Genomic DNA, 19,210 nt, shown 5'->3' on the forward strand with positions numbered 1-19,210 from the left:
TCGATTGTCGGCTCGCTGGTTTCGCCGGACTAATCTCTCGCCGATTAATCTATCGAGTGTCGGCCGCGCTGAATCCCTCTAATCGTGCCCGACAGCGATATTTCTGCTCTATTCCGAATCGATTTTCATTCGATGCCGCTCGTTATTGTACGGTCCTTCGTCATCGGTTGAATCGGGGCCGACTACGATCGTTCCTCTTAGGCGCCCGCGATTCGTCACGGTTATCTAATTTCGCGGATCTATTTTCGGCGTCGGTTTCAGAACTTTGTCGCTGCTCCATTTCGATCGGTCGGAAGGTCCGTGCGCGATTAACGAGTAAATACGAAGCGATCTTTTTATGCGATCTTTTTATTATTCCTCGTTCGATCGTGCATCGACTGTTTTTCCATCTTCCGCGTAACTCCACGATTCCTTGTTTTCTCGTAAAGAAAACTGCTCCAACCGCTGCTTCGGATTCAAAATTCTGTCCTTTAAGGGAGATAGAAGTCCGTAGGGACGAGGTCCGGTTGAGTGTGGGGGATGGGACAGGATATCCCAGCGATGGAGGACGACTCCTTTACGATCGATCGATCCTGGACGCTTCTCTTGAAGTATTTTAAAGAAAAAGTTATTGAAAATGTCAAGCTCTGTCGCATATTCGAGTTTCATCAGGATCAGAGTGGAGAAACACGTGGATACAGTAATTTCTCCCGGAAATGCCATATTTCGGGTTGCTGTGAATTTGTCTGTGCTAGTTCTACGCCTATGTAATTTATTGTTACATCTGTTGGGCGTGAGTCAAGCAAGAAGAACCGCGGAGCTACAATTCCTTGACATTACAAGGAATTGCCTTCGAATCGTGGCACGTGGCCTCCAAATTGCCCTCGAATCGTGGCAAAAAATTACAAACTAAAAAGTTAAGTCATCATTTTTATTCCAGCATTGCTATGTATTTTTTGCCGACTGTTCCGGGTTTCTATAAAAACGAGTCGCGAGGCTCGAAGAATCGCGTCTTAGTATTCTCGGATCTGCCGCTTTCAATTCCGACCTCCGAACATTTCCGGGAGAAACGACTGTAATCGCTGATATCCGCAGTCCGGTGATAAATAATTTGCCGTCGAGTGCCCCCGACATTTCCCATAGAACATAGAACATGCGTAGGCAAGTAAAATTGGGGGAGGGGGGCCAAGGGGGTGACTTACCCTTGCCGTAGGGAGCGAGCAACAGGAAATTCACCAGCGCGGCGCCGGTGTCGTGGCCAATAAGCGTGATTTTGGTCGGATCGCCGCCGAAAGCTGCGATGTTCTCTCGCACCCACCGCAGCCCCATGGCAATATCCTTCAAGGCCAGATTCCCGCCGGATCCCGGGATCCTGTCTGGATACGGTCGAGTCCTTAGGAAGCCTGGAACACCGCCAAGAGTTAGCGAGTCGGCGATTCCGCCGGCGGAATCGGATACGGCAAATATTTCGGACGTCGTTATTATCCTATCGCGATTCTTTCTCGATTTCGTCCGCCGGCCTCCCTTGTCGCGCGGCCTTGTTTTCCATTTCCAGTTTAAAGAATCGATGCGGAAGTCCTCTGTGCCCGAGCAAGGAGACACGGCCGGCTAGAATTTATATCGCAAATGGAATCCAGTTTTTTTTTCGCGTTATTTTGTTTCTTTTTTATCGGAGCCAGCGCCGCAATAAAATTGTTTACGTATCGGATGGCTATAGCTCGATTACAGGAAACGGGGTCGTGGTATCGGTTATTCCGGATATTGTAATTGAATACGGTTACGGAACCATGAAATATTAATTCTCCCCGCGGATTTATGACTCGGCCGGGGAGTGTGTAATTATTAGGTTGCCGTATACGAAATGTACATCTTCTTTTTGCGCCATTTTGTTCGCGATCGAACCGCCTGCCATCTGCGCGTCAGCGAACGGATAACCTTCTTCGGGGTAATGGAAACTTTTAAGGGGACACGTTCCACGATATTTTAAGCCTTTTTAAGCCCCGTTTTGTCTTTGAAGCCATTTTAATTAATCATTTTGACCGATTTGGTGGATCTATCGTTAAAGAATTCCGCTGTTCCTTCGCCACGCTTTTTCCTTGCTTCATAGAGCACACACCTAAGATTCCTAGACGGTAATTAAGCGTCATCACTATAACGTGGCCAGCACTGGCTAACACAGATCCATCGTAGACGTTCCCGGTTCCCCATTCGTAGCTTTCGCCGTGAACGTAAACCATAACTGCATACGGTGCTTCTAATCCTCGCGAGCCTGCAACAATCGACAGTGCATGTTAATAGATCAACGCCTTTTACAGCGTGTGGAATTTTTATGCGACCATAAATCGCCGTCAATCGTCGGTGTAAAAGATTCAAGAAACGATCGAGCATCGTCGAAACATCGATGGCCACAAATTCTTCGAACGCGGCGACTCGAAAAATGATTCGCGCGCGGATCTATCGTCGCTGGGACGAAACGTTGCGATCGATTACGATACCAATTCGTTCGCGGCTCTTATCTAAACAAGCCATTGGCGTTTCGTTTCGTCCACTCGTCCCGATTTACCGTGCACTCTCCGCTGTACCGCGCGGCCGTGGAAATTAATTTTGCCAGCAACGTCGAATCTAATATCGCTAATGGTAACAATACGAGTGGATATCCTAGTTTGAAGAGTGTGTCCTCGAAACTGGCGGCGGAACGGTTCCCCGGCATTAGCATTAGCAATTTAGTTGGCAGACATTCGCGGTCTGTTTAATTGTAGAGACACTTCGCGCGCGCTTCAGTAGAAGCGGTCGCTGCTTAGGCAGACACGACGTCGCACCGCGATTTAATTAGCTGTTCCGGTTGAACAAGACGAGGGCTACAAAACTGCGGAGCCGTCCAATTGGCCTGATTAAAACGCTTCGTTATTCGGCGCAGGGCACCGCGGATATAATTTCGTCCGGCGGGCAAGGTCGCGAATTGTATTATATATTCTCGTAGAACGTCGCGGTAACTTCGTTCTCTCTCCTCTCTCTCTCTCTCTCTCTCTCTCCTCCCGTGTAACAATAACTCGAAAATATTATTACGAGCAGCGTAACTCGGGACGAAGAACGATTTCGAAAAAGGGCACGCCGTTTTCGGGCCGGAAATTTAATTACGCGAGATCGAGATCACCGCGAGCCGCGCACAAGTTTCATCCGCGCGAACGAAAAACGCCGAGGACTGTAAAAACAGGGCTGCAGTTAGGGATGGAAGTAGGTTCGATGTACAGGGTGTCCCGGAAGTTGCTCCAAACCGGAAAGGTTGCTCGAGAGCGCGAATTAGGGAGAATTTACTGTTATCTCGAAAAATTATGAAGGTCCGCCGTTGAAATTCGATATTCGGGGCACTGTCCCCTTTCCTCCCTTTCCTCAACCCTTCCTCAAAATTTTATCTCTCGATTTTGCTCGCGAAAATACAGTAATGTCTCTCTAATCGACGCTCGGATTGTCCAGAAAAGTGGACAATTTGGGAAGAGGAGACGCGATTATTCGAGTCTTGGAGTTCGTTTTCGTAGCTACGAAATCGCATCTCCTCTTCCCAAATTGTCCATTTTTCTGCGCAATCCGAGCGTCAGTTCGGGAGACATTGCCGTACTTTGTAACCTCGGCCGAGAACAGTCGAGGCACGCAATTATCGAGAGCGATTTTTCGGCCAATTAGCCCGCGGCGTCCTGCAGTCGAATCGTCGCCGTAATATCTCTCTGAAGTGTCGTTAATCGCGCCGCTATCGCGGCTAAATATCGCTCTTTAATCGGCGGCAAAGCGGAAACGAGGGGCCGTACGATTAGCACGCGACGTCGCTTTTATTGGTTTCGTCGAAAATTGAATTTCTCTATCGCGTTACAATCCGGTCGGCCGATTTAATTGGTAGCGGACCACGTTTGTCGCCCGTGGCGTCGGCACCAGCAAATAACAACGCGAGACACGCTCCCGATTTCGTCGATTTCGTCGATTTCGTCGATTTCGGGGATTTCGTGGACGTGCGAGACCCGAATGAAAAACAGCGCCGACACGTCGCTGTTCGACTCCGAGTCAAACGAAAATTATTTTTTCTACGGGAAAGGAGGGTACGGTTGCTGAAAGTTGGCAGACAATTGTCACAAGGCCCGGATTCGCTTTGACACCTGAAACGTTGCCACCTTTGCAGCGCACAGTGGCAGGTTTTCGAATACCTTTGAAAAATAACAGTTCTCGAATCGACTAGGCTAGTTTACTAGATTTATTAGTTAGCTAGACGTTACTATTACTCGAAATGACAACAAAGAAATAGAAAAATCAGACTTGACTTGTCAGCGTGCATTACAATATTACATTGCATGTGTCAATGACGCCCAGATTGCGCACAGAAATGGACAATTTCGGAAGAGGAGATACGATTATTCGAGCCTTGCGGTTTATTGTTATAGTTCTAAATTGTCCACAATTATAAAAACGAGGCTCGAATAATCGTATCTCCTCTTCCCAAATTGTCCATTGTAGTGAACAAACTTAGCGTCGGTAAGGGAGACATTACTGTACACGCTGATGGTGCCCGAATATTAACGTCACTTGTAAGAACGTGAAAACGAGCACCCGGTATGCTGGAAGCGCGCGCGATCGATGCGCTGGATGTAACATATTATGAATTAAAGTTCCGACGCTCGAATATTGATTGTTAAAGTATGTGTGCCAAGCGCGCGAGTATCATTAACTACGTTGTCGCGCTTTGGTATCCCGTTTCAAAGAAAATCTTCTTGATCTGCGACGCGTGCAACACTCGTAATTAATTAACTCGCGTTAATAACATACCGCCTGGAAATTTTGTACCGATATCTATCACCTGTTTATGGAGGGAGCGCACTGTTACGAAGCAACTTACTTCCCGAAGTAATTAGTTCCGGAGTAATTAGTACCTTTATACCCGGTATATTATCACCAAAGTAAGAGCGCGAGCGCTCGTACATCATCCGGCGACCGTTAAAGTCGCGACCGTGTCACAGGCTCCGTCGAATTGTCATTAAAAAGCTCTGAACTAATTTAACCTTAGCGGATAATTGCAAAACCAACATCCACGGGCATAAAAGGAGATCCGTCGAGTGCGCGTTTATCGGAGCGACGAGGGAAATCGAACGATTTTGTGCGATCGATTTCGGAATTAAATAACGTCCGAAATACATCGATACGTGCATTTTTTAATTAAAAATAATTCCACGGAAATTTGATCGTAAATGTAATTCGGTCGACAGATCGTTAAACGTTTCCTTCGTTAAATAGAATACATTTGCGTGTATTTTGTGTCGACGTAGAATTTGGACAGACATTCTATGAAACTCGGTTTTCACTCCGTTTCTATGCAACTTCCAAGTACATAAATGGCATAGAATATTGCACACATGCAATACACGCCTTCTACGGCATAGAATATGGGCGAACGATAAATATTCGATGGAAAATATTTTGCTACGAACGAGAAGCGCTCTCGCGTGTTACGATTAACTTGAAAGTAAGTTCCTGGGACTCGTACATTTATTAAATCACTATCCATTTCCATTAAACGCGTTCCACGTTTTTCGTTAACAACTCGCGAACGAAAAAGTTACGTCGAACGACCCGAGGAATCGGCCCTTTTTGCGAGCGTTAACATAATTATGGGACACCCTGTGCGCGCGTCTACAAATTTTCGGAGATCTCTCGTTTCTGTCCGTTCAACGGATCGTCTAATGGCCCGATCCATTAATCCCTGACAATGTTACTTGGTCCGGCGGAAGTTTCGGCCAACAAAATAGTTCGTGATTTCAAGTATGGTCAAAGATCGTTATCCTCACCGCTTCCGGGTATGTACAGGTTCAGGAAGAGGCAGTCTTCGCTCTCATTGGTCAGGAACATGTGCAAATGTTTCAGCTGCTGATACCTGCCCAGAGGCATTTGCGAAAGGGCGACCGTGTCATTGCCGATGTCCGGTAAGTGCTGCGGGCAGACCGCGCCGAACGTGTCCGCCAGTTTGATACCGTCCCAAGGAATCGGAGAGATTGGCGGTCGAAATCGTAGATCTCCTATGGGCGAGGCCGCGTACGGAATACCCCGGAACACTTCCACCGGGTCCAAGTGTCTGCTGTTTAACTCCTGCGGCAAGAAAGTTCAGCGCTTCCGTTAGTGGAACTCTCGCTTCGGGAACAACGAAAAACTTTGTCTTATTCGTTGGTCTGCAACAGAAACTGCTACGAATTACGATAAGGTGTAAAACTGTGTCCAATGATTTCCGTAGAAAATGATAATTCGTTCATAGAGGGTGTCTCATTGTCAGCTGAAAGAGCTCAATTAAAATCTCCAGTATTTTCAATGCTATCGAATAACTTTTTATTAATATTACAAGTCTTGTGATTTCTTAATTTTGTTATCGTTTTAAACAACTGCAATTATCGCAAAGTTTTTGCAATAACAATGTACCCAATGTTTTTGTAGCCCACTATCTCTCTCTCTCTCTCTTTCTTCAAAAGTTGCGCGTTTCGCAAATATTTTCTACAACTTTAAATCGTGAATCACCGTCGATGGTTGCACGCATGTGAAATTGGTATCATTAATGTATCGATGCTCGTACCTATATATACGCGAAACTGGTATCGTTACGCGCGTTATCGATGATCGTTCACGTATGAAATTGGAACGACCATCAACGGCATTCCATATTCCGTACCTGTTTAAAGTTATCGAGTATATTTGTAGACATCATTCGGTGAGAGTAATTTGACTGCAAAACTTCATTATATTGAAAAACTTTATTCATATAACGCATGAAATCTTTAAAAGGGTCAATTTCAAAACGCGCTATGCTAACAACGAAAGCAATAAAAAAGAATTTCTCTGCCCTCCCGTTGCCCTGCGTCCTGCAATCGCCAACGCACCGAAATTGAAGCAATGGAAGGGGTACATAAGGGATGCCATATTAGTAATATTATTATTATATATTATATGTTAATTATTTAATAATTTATTTAAGACGCGACGATGCGTAAGTCAGCCTTTTGGCCACGACGACGCATTCCCCCCACTTCGGTGTCCTCCCATCCGAGACTCTCCGGTAGGAGTGGGGGAAAAGGAGCTCGCGGTCGATCGCCGGCAGGAGGGGGGAGACGCGTAATTTTGGAACACCTTGTATGCAACAGCCTCTTCGATCCGGAGCAGGGCGAACTTAATTCGTACAATAGAGCCGTCGGAGCGTCGCGTGCAAATTTATTTGTTAATAGGACGCTCGAGAGATATCTCTGTCGCGGATTAGCGAGTCGTTTCACCTTAACTCGATGAATTTCGCAACTGAAATAACAACGAGAATACCTCGTTACTCGAATCGGCGTGCAGCGGGTAGATAGGGAAGATCTCTGACGCTAATATCGCGAACGACAACAATGCTGAGTTAAATGTAAATCCTCTGTTTTATGTTGCATAAACCTGGTCGGGCACGCGCCCGCTTTTCCAGAAACTAATTACCTAATTACCTCCTGTGTTTCGATTATCCGTGGTTTACGAGGGCTGCGACAATCCGCAGATGCCGCGCCGCCTCGACACGGTCGCGCGAACGTACCTCCAGTTTCCGCGGTTCTTTCCGTTGCGAACAGATTTTGACGATTATGTTATTTCCCGCCGCGTTCTCCGAGGCTAATAACGTCCCGTTAAGCTCGCATTACGTCCTTGCAAATCTAACGAAATCCTCCGCGGTGGAAATAAAGTTCTGCCTAAATCCTGATTATGCGAAGCAGGGTCCGAAACGGTATTTACAGTGGCGGTATACTCGAGACCCCTCGGAGAACGGTGTAACTTTTTCAAAACTCGACCGAACGACTTGAATTTTATTTTCCGGATATTTTAATTTCAACCTAATTCTTCTCGAAATCGAAGGAATAAATATTCTACAATTTGTCTTCTTGCTGCGCCGTGCCCCCGGTTACTGGCCGGCCTGTACACTTTCATCCCCCGTGTTTTTATTTACTTCCGGTCGCAAACTGCTCGAAGTTGCTGTCCAAAGGAGCTCAGAATTAGGGCGACTACGAAACTACGGAACTCGATAATTGCTTTCGTTAGACGTAATTGTACAGGGGGGGAAAAAAAGGTTGCAGTTCGCCGGCTTTCTTGGAAGCAATTATACCAGAAGAGCTAATAAATCTCGTTTGGTACGCGTCGACGTTAATTGCGCCTCCGGGTGCCGCGAGGAAAAGATCGTTCCTTCGAACTCGCTTCCCTCTTTCTCCGTTCCCCATTCGGAACGCGGACGGGGTCGCATCGGGTTTAAAATCACGAATTCCCATTAACGCGAGGATCGCCGGTGTTACCGGAGGAATAATAAAAAGGGCGGGGGTGAAGGGGATGGACGGTCGTGAAAAAATTTTTGCCCTCCTTATTCTCAACCCCTGTCCTCGTAATTATGCCGCCTCTTGCTTCGGATGCCGATCGTGTACCACCGGGAGGAATTCCTCTACGAAATATTCCTCCTCTGTCTCGACGAGTCCTCGGATCGATCGTTTGCTAAGCAAGCATCGGCGATGTCGTCGATCGCGTAAACTATCCCGCCGGAAGTATTCGTCGAATTATAATAAAGTTATTCCGCTTTGAAAGGCGCTCGCAACGCTTTCGCGGCTCGCCGTGTCCCGTTCGATGGTCGACGAAAATCGTCGCGTTCGGAATAAAATATTTGTCAGTTTACGGACGGAAATAACGCTCGCGAATCTCCGCTTCCGCGTTAATATCGAAATCACCGCTTCAATATTTTTCGGAAAGAGAAGAATAATTGTGACAAGGACGCGCTGCGCCGCGCTGGCGGCAATCGGGCACGAGGGCGAGGGCGGAAAATGGGGGGAATATTTAAAAATTGCATTCCCCAGCGATTCGACCTCGTTCACGCGTGTATTTTCGAGCGTGTTAAAAATTAACGACTTTCACTCGTCGCTCGCTCGCTCCCTCGCGCGCACGCTCGCGCAAAACACCCATGGCGTTGACGAGTTATTTATCCTTGCGGGACCGCCGATTTCGCCTGTCGCCGCGATTGATTTCTGATAGTTCGCGGTTGCCCGTACGCGTTCCTACGATTATCGTTTTTTTCTCTCCCTCTCTCTCTAATTTAAAATAGTATAATTTATATATATATATTTAAATTTATATATTAATATTAAATTATTTTATATTATATTATACGTTACGACACCGAAAGCCTGTAAAACAGTCCATTTCATAATGGACCGCGCATAAATAACAATGACACAAGTTTAGTCAGCGTTTCGACGATTTTAATCTACCGTGGGCCGCGCCGCGCCGGTATGCTTACGGCTCGGAGAGATCGCGCGAGCAATCTTGCCGCTAATGCTTCCGTGAGAGTAGAATCGCGCTCGTACCATACCGTGAAATTACGCGACGCTTCCACGAAATATATTTCGACTGCATTATCCCGCGTCCGGCAAAGGGACCGCGAACTTTCGAAATTTAAAATCGCGAAACTTCGGAACTTTGGAAACGGTGTACGAGAACCGCTACAAGACTCGTGTCGTTAAAACTTGCTGGCCGCTGTAGGTGCGATTCCTGTTGCACCGGGTGAATTAGGGGATGTTCGCATTAACCCTAAAACTACCGGACGAGTCGAGGGACTTGTTTCCGATTTTTTCTTTCTCGCGGAGAAAATCTCGTTTCCGACGGAAACATCTTCGAAGCGTGACAACGCTTTTTGTCGCATGCGTGTGTCGCATACATACATATAAAGGGTGCCCCCCCCCCAACGGTTAAGAAACGCGGGGAGCGAAGGGTTCGGCTGTTTACACCGAATAAATATTAAATAAATATAATATAATATAATAAAATGTTATAATATATTATAACATTGTGCAACGATACAGCGTTAACCAGCTTAAAAGACCCGAGCGATATTCCTTCGTTTCATATATTTTTTTGCAACGACGAGCGCACGATAATCGCGAGCCGTTATTTTATAAATAAGCCTACGATAAAATAGGGAATATAATCCAGGTCGAAATAATTGCAGAATAATACAGCGGATTACGATTTTAATTTTCGGCGAGCCATCGGGGCTCCGATAAAATTGCAAATTCCCGTTTAATTTTCCGCCGGTCCAACATCCCCGGCAACATTCGCCCAAAGTTTCGCGCGCATCCACCTGCGGGGGATGGGGGCGAGGGGCGTTCGTTTAACGTATTTCGCCATCACTGGAGGCTTTCAGGAAATAACGATTGACGCGTAATCATTGGAAGCCCCGACGCGACGCGGCTCGTCGCGCGTCGGCCGCCGTTCGCTGAAAGGGCCCCCGTTTTCCTCGGGGCGGACACGTTTTTCCATAACCGGCCTACGCCTCCGGCCCTGTGCTTTTTCATCCCTCGATCGTGTTACCTTGATCACGGCGTAATTATGGTTACGTTAGTCGGGCCGGCCAAACAGCCGGCCCCTATACGCGCTCTCCATAGCAATCTGGCAATAATAATAGCCGGCTGGTAATGCCGACATAATTACGGAACGATGACATTACATCGGCCGGCCGGGCTCCCGCAGTGAGCCGGACGTTGTGTACGGTCCTGGTGGTCGCGCGTTTAGCGACGCTCCGCCGACACATTGCCCGTGTAATAAAATATTTGGCAGTTTACATGCCGATTGTACGTACGCGACCCGCCCTACCCCCGAAACAGCTGCCGCGTGTTAGAGATTTTATGGGCACTAAACGCGCCGGAAATGAAAATATCCGTGAATTTGCCGTGGCGCCGCGCCGCGCCGGCTGCCCCGGGGCTGCTTCCTCTCGACCGGAAACGGGGCACGCGTGAATTTTTACCAACCGCTCCGCGGGATTTCACGGGCAAATTGTTGCGCGACTAATGACTGCCCGCGGAGAAAGAATTCCTGGAAATTCCACCGGACGCTATTCCTCCGATCTATGTAGAACCGCGCGCCGAAATGTAAGCTACTCGATGTCTCTAAATTGTCCGCCGGCAAATTCCGATATTATCTGCTTCTTTTTAATCTATAGCGAGCAAGATGCTACCGACGATAATTATTATGATTATCGCATCGACGATAATAAGATAGAAACGAGCAAAGATAGAACGAAACGATCGGTGCTGATGTGAAAATTAAATAATACTGATACTAATAATACGAGCAATAACGGATATTAATAATCTGTAGTCGACCAAAGACTAATTAATCTTTTACTCAGATCGTCGGAAGTGCTCGAGAAATCGTGGCGACGCATGGGACCCCCTTATATATCGTATTCGATTGAATCTCTGAGCCCGGTAAAAAATTATCGTCGTTCGTACGTGTTAAGCGGTGATTTTTTTCTTTCGATATCAAGGATTCTTCGACGCAGATGCTAAATTCGCGAAGAAACGATTCAGCGATCGAACGAGATTCCTCTTTCGCACACTTTCTCGGCGCAGATATTATACTCTTCGGCATTCCTGGTCAGCATACGAGAAGCGAAATATCAACTGCGCGATACGTGACGCGACTGTATGACACGTGGGTCATTATAATCCTTTGTGGAGCACCGATTCTACCCCGAAATCGGTCGGCCAGAGACGTGATCGTAATTCTCATTATCGTAGAGAGCGCTGGAACTTTCAGCCCTGCGAGGGGGTGGAACGAAATATTCCGACCGAGTGAAATGCAAGGAAAAAAATCACTCGACCATTCGTTCCGACTCGCGATAAATTCGAGGGAAAAGAAGGAGACATTTAAACGAGGGTCGAACAGCTCGAGGAAAAAAATGCCTAACGACGCTGTTCCGGAGTATCCGGCGTGTACAATGGCTCGAAATAAAGCGGGTGGTCGCAGTCGGTCAATTTTTAATCTCGATTCGATCCGGTCTATTGATAAATTAGAAAATTGATTTTTTTCTTTATCGTTTATCGCTACGAGAATACGAAGTTAACAGGAAAGTTGTGTCGTTTCGTTTCAAGAAGAAATCAAAATGATCTTCGAAAGATCTCGACGCTCTTTTTACACAGCCAAGCGTTTATAAAAAAATAACAAGAATTTAGAGTAACTTAATTTCCATTTAAGAATTTATTGATTTAGTATGCAAGAATTTAATGCGCTCGCTGCTCTGATAAATCGAACGCTTTTATGCGCTCTACAAACCGCGTCGTTTCATACAGACGCATGAAAGCCATAATTTAGTTGTCAATAATTAATAAAGCCATAATTTATTTTGCAAAAATGCTTTCACACATTGTTCGATGAACCGGTGAAGCTCGCAGCAACGGAAACAGGTTCAAGTTTTTCAGGACGAATTTCAGGTAAACCGGCCGCTTAGTTTCGCGGCTCTCTTTATGGTGCGCCCGTTGATCGAAACGTTCCGATTCATTCGAGAACCGCGCCACAAGTAACCGTTTCAACGGAATCTTCGTTGGCGCGGTAGCAGGAATCGATCTAGCGAAACGATCGACGGAACAACAATTTTCCCTTCCGTCGAGCCTGTTTAGCACTCGATCGCGGGAAATGGACCGAGCGAAGCGGACGAGAAACGAGGGACGCGCGTTACAACGTAATGTAAAGTCCGCCGGACGTCCTGGACGAAAAACTTTTCTCGTTATCCATCCATCCGCCGCGGGGACTGCGCGGCGGTCGGGTCTAAAAACGGCCTGCGAATTACGGAACCGCGGTGCACCGAAAATGGACGCGTGTTCGCCCTTCCCGGACGCGCGCGACGCGCGCCTTTATTCCGCTATTCGCAGCTTTCCCGCTCCTCCTCGAAACACTCGCGCGACGCGAGGGGTCGTTAAAAGCTTCGCGGACACGCGCGAGGGTCGTTTAATACGCAAGTTACACCTCTCGAACTTTTGTTTCAAAGCATCGCGGTACGGTAATTTCTCCCGGAAATGTCCGCGGATCGAAATCGAAGATCCGAACAGATCCGTGCTGAAAAAAATAACGATGGATCGTTCGATGATCGACGAACCGGAAGCGAAAAGAATTTTTTGGGTTACCGTCCAAGCGATTTCGGACCCACGCTTGCAATGAATTCGATAGTTGAACTCCATCCAACGACCGTTTCGCTCTCGAAAATTCCCCTTCCTCGGTTCGCCGCGTCGCGTCGCGTCGCGCCGGGCAAAACGGTGGAAATCGATATACTCAAATATTCCATGAATACCGGGCCGAAGATTTCCGAGTGTAATGCGACGACACTTATCCTATCTGGAATTATTTATTTCATCGGATACGTGCTTTACGATCGTAGCACGGTCGATTTCCTTTCGCCCTCCGCGCGGCCCACATTTTCGTACCGTTCGCCGTCCAGCTTTTTAACGCTCGCTCGCGTGCGAATTTTATTCGCTGTTTGATCCGGTTCCCGCGACACAATCTGCTTCTCGCTGCGGACCCTTTGAGATTCAGCGCGTGCACGCATTATGCATGCAGTATGCAAACGAGCCCCGGAGTGTATGATGGATGCTTGTCTATTTCGGATTCTTTTTAAAAAAGATATCGCGCGCGCGTCTGGCGCCGTGAAATCTTTCCTTTCCTTTTGCAAAGCGAGCCATCGGAAATACGCTTACGAAATGCAACGCGAGGCTTACCTAATCGACGCTCGGATTGTCCACGGAAATGCAGAATTTCGGAAGGAAAGATGCGATTATCCGAGCCTTGGAACTCGTTTTTATAATTGACGACAATTTATAATCGTATCCCCTCTTCCCAAATTGTCCATTTTTCTGCAGAATCTGAGCGTCAGTAAGGGAGACATTACTGTATCCATTTTCTCGCGTCGCATCTCGATGACAGCGTTCTTACTAACGCGGATGGAACAAGTTTTCGCACTTTTTAATAATAGCTGCCGTCTGTAACGGCAGTTGTGCAACTTTATTAATAACAATGTTTATCAATAACAAATGTTAACTAACGAGAAGAGGGGAATGATAAAGGAGAAGATCGTTAATGAAAATTTTTCTTTGGAATTCTCTTTCGCTTTATCTTCCGCTCCGACTCTTCCCTCGAATTTACTCTCGAAAAGGTGCCCGCCTAAATACACATTTCTACCCTCTATTAAGCTTGTGTAAGTAACGCAAGCATAAACTAATTAAAGTCCACCGGGGAAGGCGCTTCTTCTTAGTGGGCAGCGAAATTCTCAAAGTACAGCAATGTCTCTCTAATTGACGCTCAGATTGTCCTAAAAAATGGACAATTTAGGGAGAGGAGATACGATTATTCGATCCTTGCGGTTCATTTTTATAGTTCTAAATTGTCGACAACCATAAAAACGAGCTGCAAGGCTCGAATAATCGTATCTCCTCTTCCCAAATTATCCATTTTAGTGGACAATCTGAGCGTCAGTAAGGGAGACATTACCGTGCGTCAATTAGGAAGACATTACTGTACGCTTTTTACGCTGTTCTCATATTTTCTCGTTGCGGAACAACGACACAGCGGCTTTTTCGTTTTCCCGTTTCTCGGACACCGATGTTGTCAAGAGGTAAATACACGGTGTGTCGAATAATCGTGGCGCACGCCGAGATGCGATCGATCTTAGCGTAAAAACACATCGGAATTACAAAATGAAGATCGTTCGCGGGAAGCTAAAGGGAGGAGAAGTTTCGATGCACGTACCTGAAGGATCCCTCGAATTTGTCCGCTCTTGGTCTCGACGATGCGCGATGCGTAGCGGATTTGCGAGGCCGCGAGCGATCCCTCGCTGCCGATCAGAACGAGGACAGCTATCAGGAGGAGGCAGCGGTCTGTCGTGAACGCGGGGCTCGTCGAGCTGCTCAAGGACCTCGTGGCCAGCGGCCTCTTCTTGGCCGCCGGCTGGCATGACAAGAGCATGACAGCATTTGCTGGCGGCCACCCGAAGCGACGCCACCAGCATAACCGTGGAACGCGACTTTAGTCACAGCCGAAGATCAGCCTCGAGATCGCCGAGATGATCGCTGCAACCACCGCTGCATCGAAGAAAAAAGAAAGCAAAAATTTCATTTTTTTTTTATTTAGTTTATCGTGCAATCTGTGCCGGGCATTGTTTCATAAGTACGAATAACTCCAAGAATATTTCTAATAATTTACGTTGCGCGTAAAATGATTTCGAAACGTAATATTCGGATTGCCGGTGACAGTATTTGCCAGTACCGCGTCAGAAATCAAACTCATTAAATATAAAATCGATGTACCGTGTTAATCGCGTACGCGTACGATTATTTACGGAATTTTGGAAATAGTTTCACGCGTAAATGACTTTTAATGAATTTTATCCGGGACACGAAATCGAAGATGGATATTGCTTTATTTTACAGACATTTTAATATTACGTTCGGAAATGATTTTATAAACGAATACCGAAACGTTAACGTTAAAACGAGCTATAAATTGAGCGATCGGAGTTTAATTCGCGCGCATAAACGATACGAAACTTTCGGATAACAGGTTTATGCGTGTACGTATAGACTTTGTGCGCGTAAATTCGCGAACGCCGATGACCGAAATTTTTAAGGTCGATGGCAGCAGAATCGTGTTAAACGGCACGAATTTTCCACAAATTGGTTTCTATAGAAAATTGCGAAGCGCTCCGTATCGGAGATAGCTAAACAGACTCGAGCAACGTTGGAATTAAACTGAAAAGAAGCGAAAGAAGCTGATAACGAAGATTGATGGACAGCTGTACAACGCAGACACGGCGAACTAAAAGTTAATTAAACGCATTCTTATTTTATGTAGAAAATATCGTCGAGTCGACGCTTTGGGCGTGCAATGTATCTTCTTCAATTTTATAGTAATCGCGTCGTAACTTTCACAGAATCTTGCTTACAAAATACTTTTAAAAAAGCGCACGAAGATCGTGCAATACGTAAAACGCTTGCCCGTTAATTAAAATCTGTTCGATCGAAATTATTCGAACGAGAATAATGTTTGTCCTTGGTTTACATAATTAATAATAATAATAATAATAATAAATAATGATAATTATAAGCAATAATTTGTCTCGTCAAATTGTCCATTTTAGTACACAATCGAGGGTTAATTAGGAAGCATTTTCGTGAACTTTTAGACAGGGGCGCGTCGCGATGCTGCAGCGAATTTTCAATTAATTTCACGACCCTTCGAAAGAACGATCATGGGTGACGGTTTTCTCTTTGGGATTCGAAGCGACGCAATCCCGTAATGGTCGTATCAATTTTTGAGACGGCAAACTAACGGCATTCGGAGGCGTTCGAAGATTCCGCAGCCGGAATGTGTAACAGCTTGCAGCCCCTTATTCAGCACGTTTGCGTCGCGGTTCGCACACACGCTCGATAACATCGGAAGATTGCGGCGTGTACCTGAGGCGTGCCCGTCACCGGAAGGGATGGAAAAATATTTCCAATCGGGGCGCAGGAACAGCTTCCACGGTATTTCGTAGGCCATCCAAGGCGCCGCCGACAAATCACTCGGTGACTTCGTTATGCAAAACGATGCGGCCGTGCCTCTCCCCGGCTCGAGGCGTTCTCGCCGCGCCCTCTTGTTTCCTCCGCCCCTATCGAATCCTCGGACCGTTCCCCCGTGCAACTTAAATTACGCTCAAAACATTCCGTGAATGACAAAATACGGACGCGGTCGAGCGCCGTCCCGTCTCCGACGTCGTCGTTCCGGCGAGCCCCGACGGTCGCCCGTTCTCGAAAGCCGACGCAGCTATTCTTTGCCCCATCTGAAACCAACAGAGGGAGGAAAAGGGGGGCATTAGATTGAAGTATTAGCAGCGAGAGGCGTGCGGAGGATACCGTAGAGAACGGGACCTGGGATCCGCGGAAAGGGTTCCGGTCCGATCTACGGGGATGACCTGCGACCAATCCGGCCTTTTTTCGACCGATCAGTGTCCCGTGTCACGTTCCTGCTTCGGCCACCCGCTATCCGTTACGTCTAAACCAACTCGCATACGGCGGCTCGTCCTCGACAATCGGAAACGCGGTTACTTCAAGTTTCAGTTGTGAAATGACAAATTACAAATTATTATTATTATATTTGTATATTATATTGATTATTATTATTATTATCGTTATTATTATTATTATTTGCATAGACGGGTATTTAATTTTATATACTAAAAGTTCTAGGATTTTTCTTGGGGGGTTGCTGTGAATTTCCCTGTGCCGCTCCTGCGCCTATGTAATTTATTGTTAAAATCGCTATAATACTGTACGATTTAAATTTAATTTCGGAGTGCAATTGATTGTACGAGGGTCTGATTAACGATTAACGAGTATCAGAACTCGGATAAATCATGCTGGAAAAGCAGGGCTCCCGATTTCATAGTACTCGCGTGCTTATTGAAAGTTTCAGATAAGAGGGCACCGGTTAGGGGCGCATTTGATATTAATAAAGGGAGAACGAGCGAACGCGCGTGTACACGATTCGCAACCGTAACTCACACCGCTAACGAAACAATTTGTCAACTTTATCGTTAACATAACTCCAGTGCAAGTCCAGCGTTCTAACAAACGTTGTTCCGTGATAAAAATGTTGCGTGATTCCATAACGTTACTCGCAACGAATCGCGTATCTGCCGACGCGCGGTATTGCGACAGAACTGCAACGCATTCGCGGTTATCAATGATTCGAACGGCCGAATATCTCCGAACACGAAGGTTATTCGTTAAAAAAAGGGTTCAGCCGGATTCCTTCCGCAGGGAAGGAAAGTCGAACCTCGGATCGGAGACGCCGCTATCGATCGTCGACTCGATTATCGATGTTATCGATATCTCACGACGATATCGGATATCTTAACGATACATCGGTGGCATCGTTGAGATATCGTTAAGGCAAATCGGAGGGCCGAGCTGACTGCGCGTTGTATCAACGCATGCGGTATCGGAATTGATTTTCTCGAAAAAGAACAGACCGTTTATTTAAACGAAATGGCAGTATTATCTGTAATGAAATAGATTAAATTCATCGATAACATCTACTCGAAATCAAATCAATTGTATCAATTGTATTGCATCACGTGTTAACAAATAAATCGGTCGGCTCATTTCCGAGACTATTTTTAGCCGAAACATTTTTAACGTTCTATCTACACGCAATTAGTTTGTAATCGACCGTTGTGTATTATAAAATTTCGTATCCGCGAACGAAGAATAAATAAACGACGTTGCATCGATATTATCGGTACATCGAGTCACCGGTAACATATCGACGTTCCGAGTTCAGCGTGGAAATTAAAACGGCATAAAATGAATTCGTTCGAACGGAACGATTGCCCGAGTTACCGCGCGCTCGAATTTCGCCGGCGCACACGGGCGCATCCACGGTTTCCTCAGGCGATTAGGCGCTGGGAAAACACCGAGGCAAGGCAACGCGTTTATAACTACGTCGCACGGGGGACGCTCAAGGAATCGAAGTTCCGCTAATTTAATTCCGAGTCTCAATTATCGGTCGCGTCGGATTCCCCGGGCGGCTCTAACTTTCAACCCTCCGCGCGCACCCCCCGCACGAAGAAGGATCCGCTCGACCGACAAACGTGGAGCACGGCCGAGATCCGGCTCCCGTATTCCGCCACTTTATCTTGAGATTGACGTTTCATCCGGCGAAATCGACAGACCGAGAACCGAGAGGATTGCTCTGCGCCAGTGGGTTCGTATCTGACGCCGGGGAATAAAACGGTGAACCGAAAGAAACAGCGACAAAACCAGCGCCGAGGAAACAACCGATGAAAGAAACGGACGCGACACTGGTCGATGAAGTCGCGACAAAAGCGAGCCAAATTTCGGACACCCCGATCGCTTATTTCCTTTCGGTTTGTTCGATTCCATTTTTTGGGGGCTGAAATGTTATATAAAAATTAGCATTTTAAATTTATATTTCCTTGACAACAAGTTACAGTAATGTCTCTCTAATTGACGCTCAGATTGTCCACGAAAATGGACAATTTGGGAAGAGGAGATACGATTATTCGGAGGTTAAATTTCATATAAAAATTAGCACTTGAATAGAAATACGCGCACAGTCTAAACTTCGATTAAATTTATATTTCCTCGACAACAAGTTACCTCAAGACACAGTTTAAATGAGAATTCAACTTGTTAAATCGAAACTCGGCGAATGGGGTGTGTACAGATTGCACGTTCACGCGCACTTTACCAGCAATTTTCTGCGAACTATTCCACAGAATAATTACGGCAGCATTATGCGGAAAATTGAAAATCGAGTTGCTCGGAAAATGAAATTTGTTCATTCTCTTCCTAGTTCAAATACGTACCTTCCGAATCGGTCTAAGGTGCCG

The 19,210-nt window shown here is 46.4% G+C and overlaps 2 protein-coding genes across 6 annotated transcripts in view; one reads left to right on the forward strand and one right to left on the reverse strand.

Annotated features, from left to right (window-relative positions):
* The window catches only part of LOC117224510 (uncharacterized), a 41,322-nt gene that overhangs the window by 20,597 nt on the left and 1,515 nt on the right, over positions 1-19,210 (forward strand). The gene's annotated exons all lie outside the window — the stretch shown is intronic.
* NLG-5 (neuroligin 5) overlaps positions 1-19,210 on the reverse strand; it is a 219,125-nt gene that overhangs the window by 14,329 nt on the left and 185,586 nt on the right. For 4 of the 5 annotated variants that reach the window (XM_076526903.1, XM_076526900.1, XM_033477480.2 and 1 more), the window contains 4 exons: positions 14,569-14,900; positions 5,805-6,102; positions 2,096-2,248; positions 1,182-1,382 (listed from right to left, as the gene is read on the reverse strand). In XM_076526903.1, the coding sequence (XP_076383018.1) occupies positions 1,182-1,382; positions 2,096-2,248; positions 5,805-6,102; positions 14,569-14,784 (868 nt within the window). In that variant the 5' untranslated portion in view covers positions 14,785-14,900. Of the gene's footprint in view, positions 1-1,181; positions 1,383-2,095; positions 2,249-5,804; positions 6,103-14,568; positions 14,901-16,271; positions 16,623-19,210 lie in introns of those variants that run through there. The other variant, XM_076526901.1, reaches the window with a different exon arrangement.

This window comes from Megalopta genalis, chromosome 16, assembly GCF_051020955.1.
Source record: "Megalopta genalis isolate 19385.01 chromosome 16, iyMegGena1_principal, whole genome shotgun sequence".
In the NCBI taxonomy this organism is placed as follows: Eukaryota; Metazoa; Arthropoda; class Insecta; order Hymenoptera; family Halictidae; genus Megalopta; species Megalopta genalis.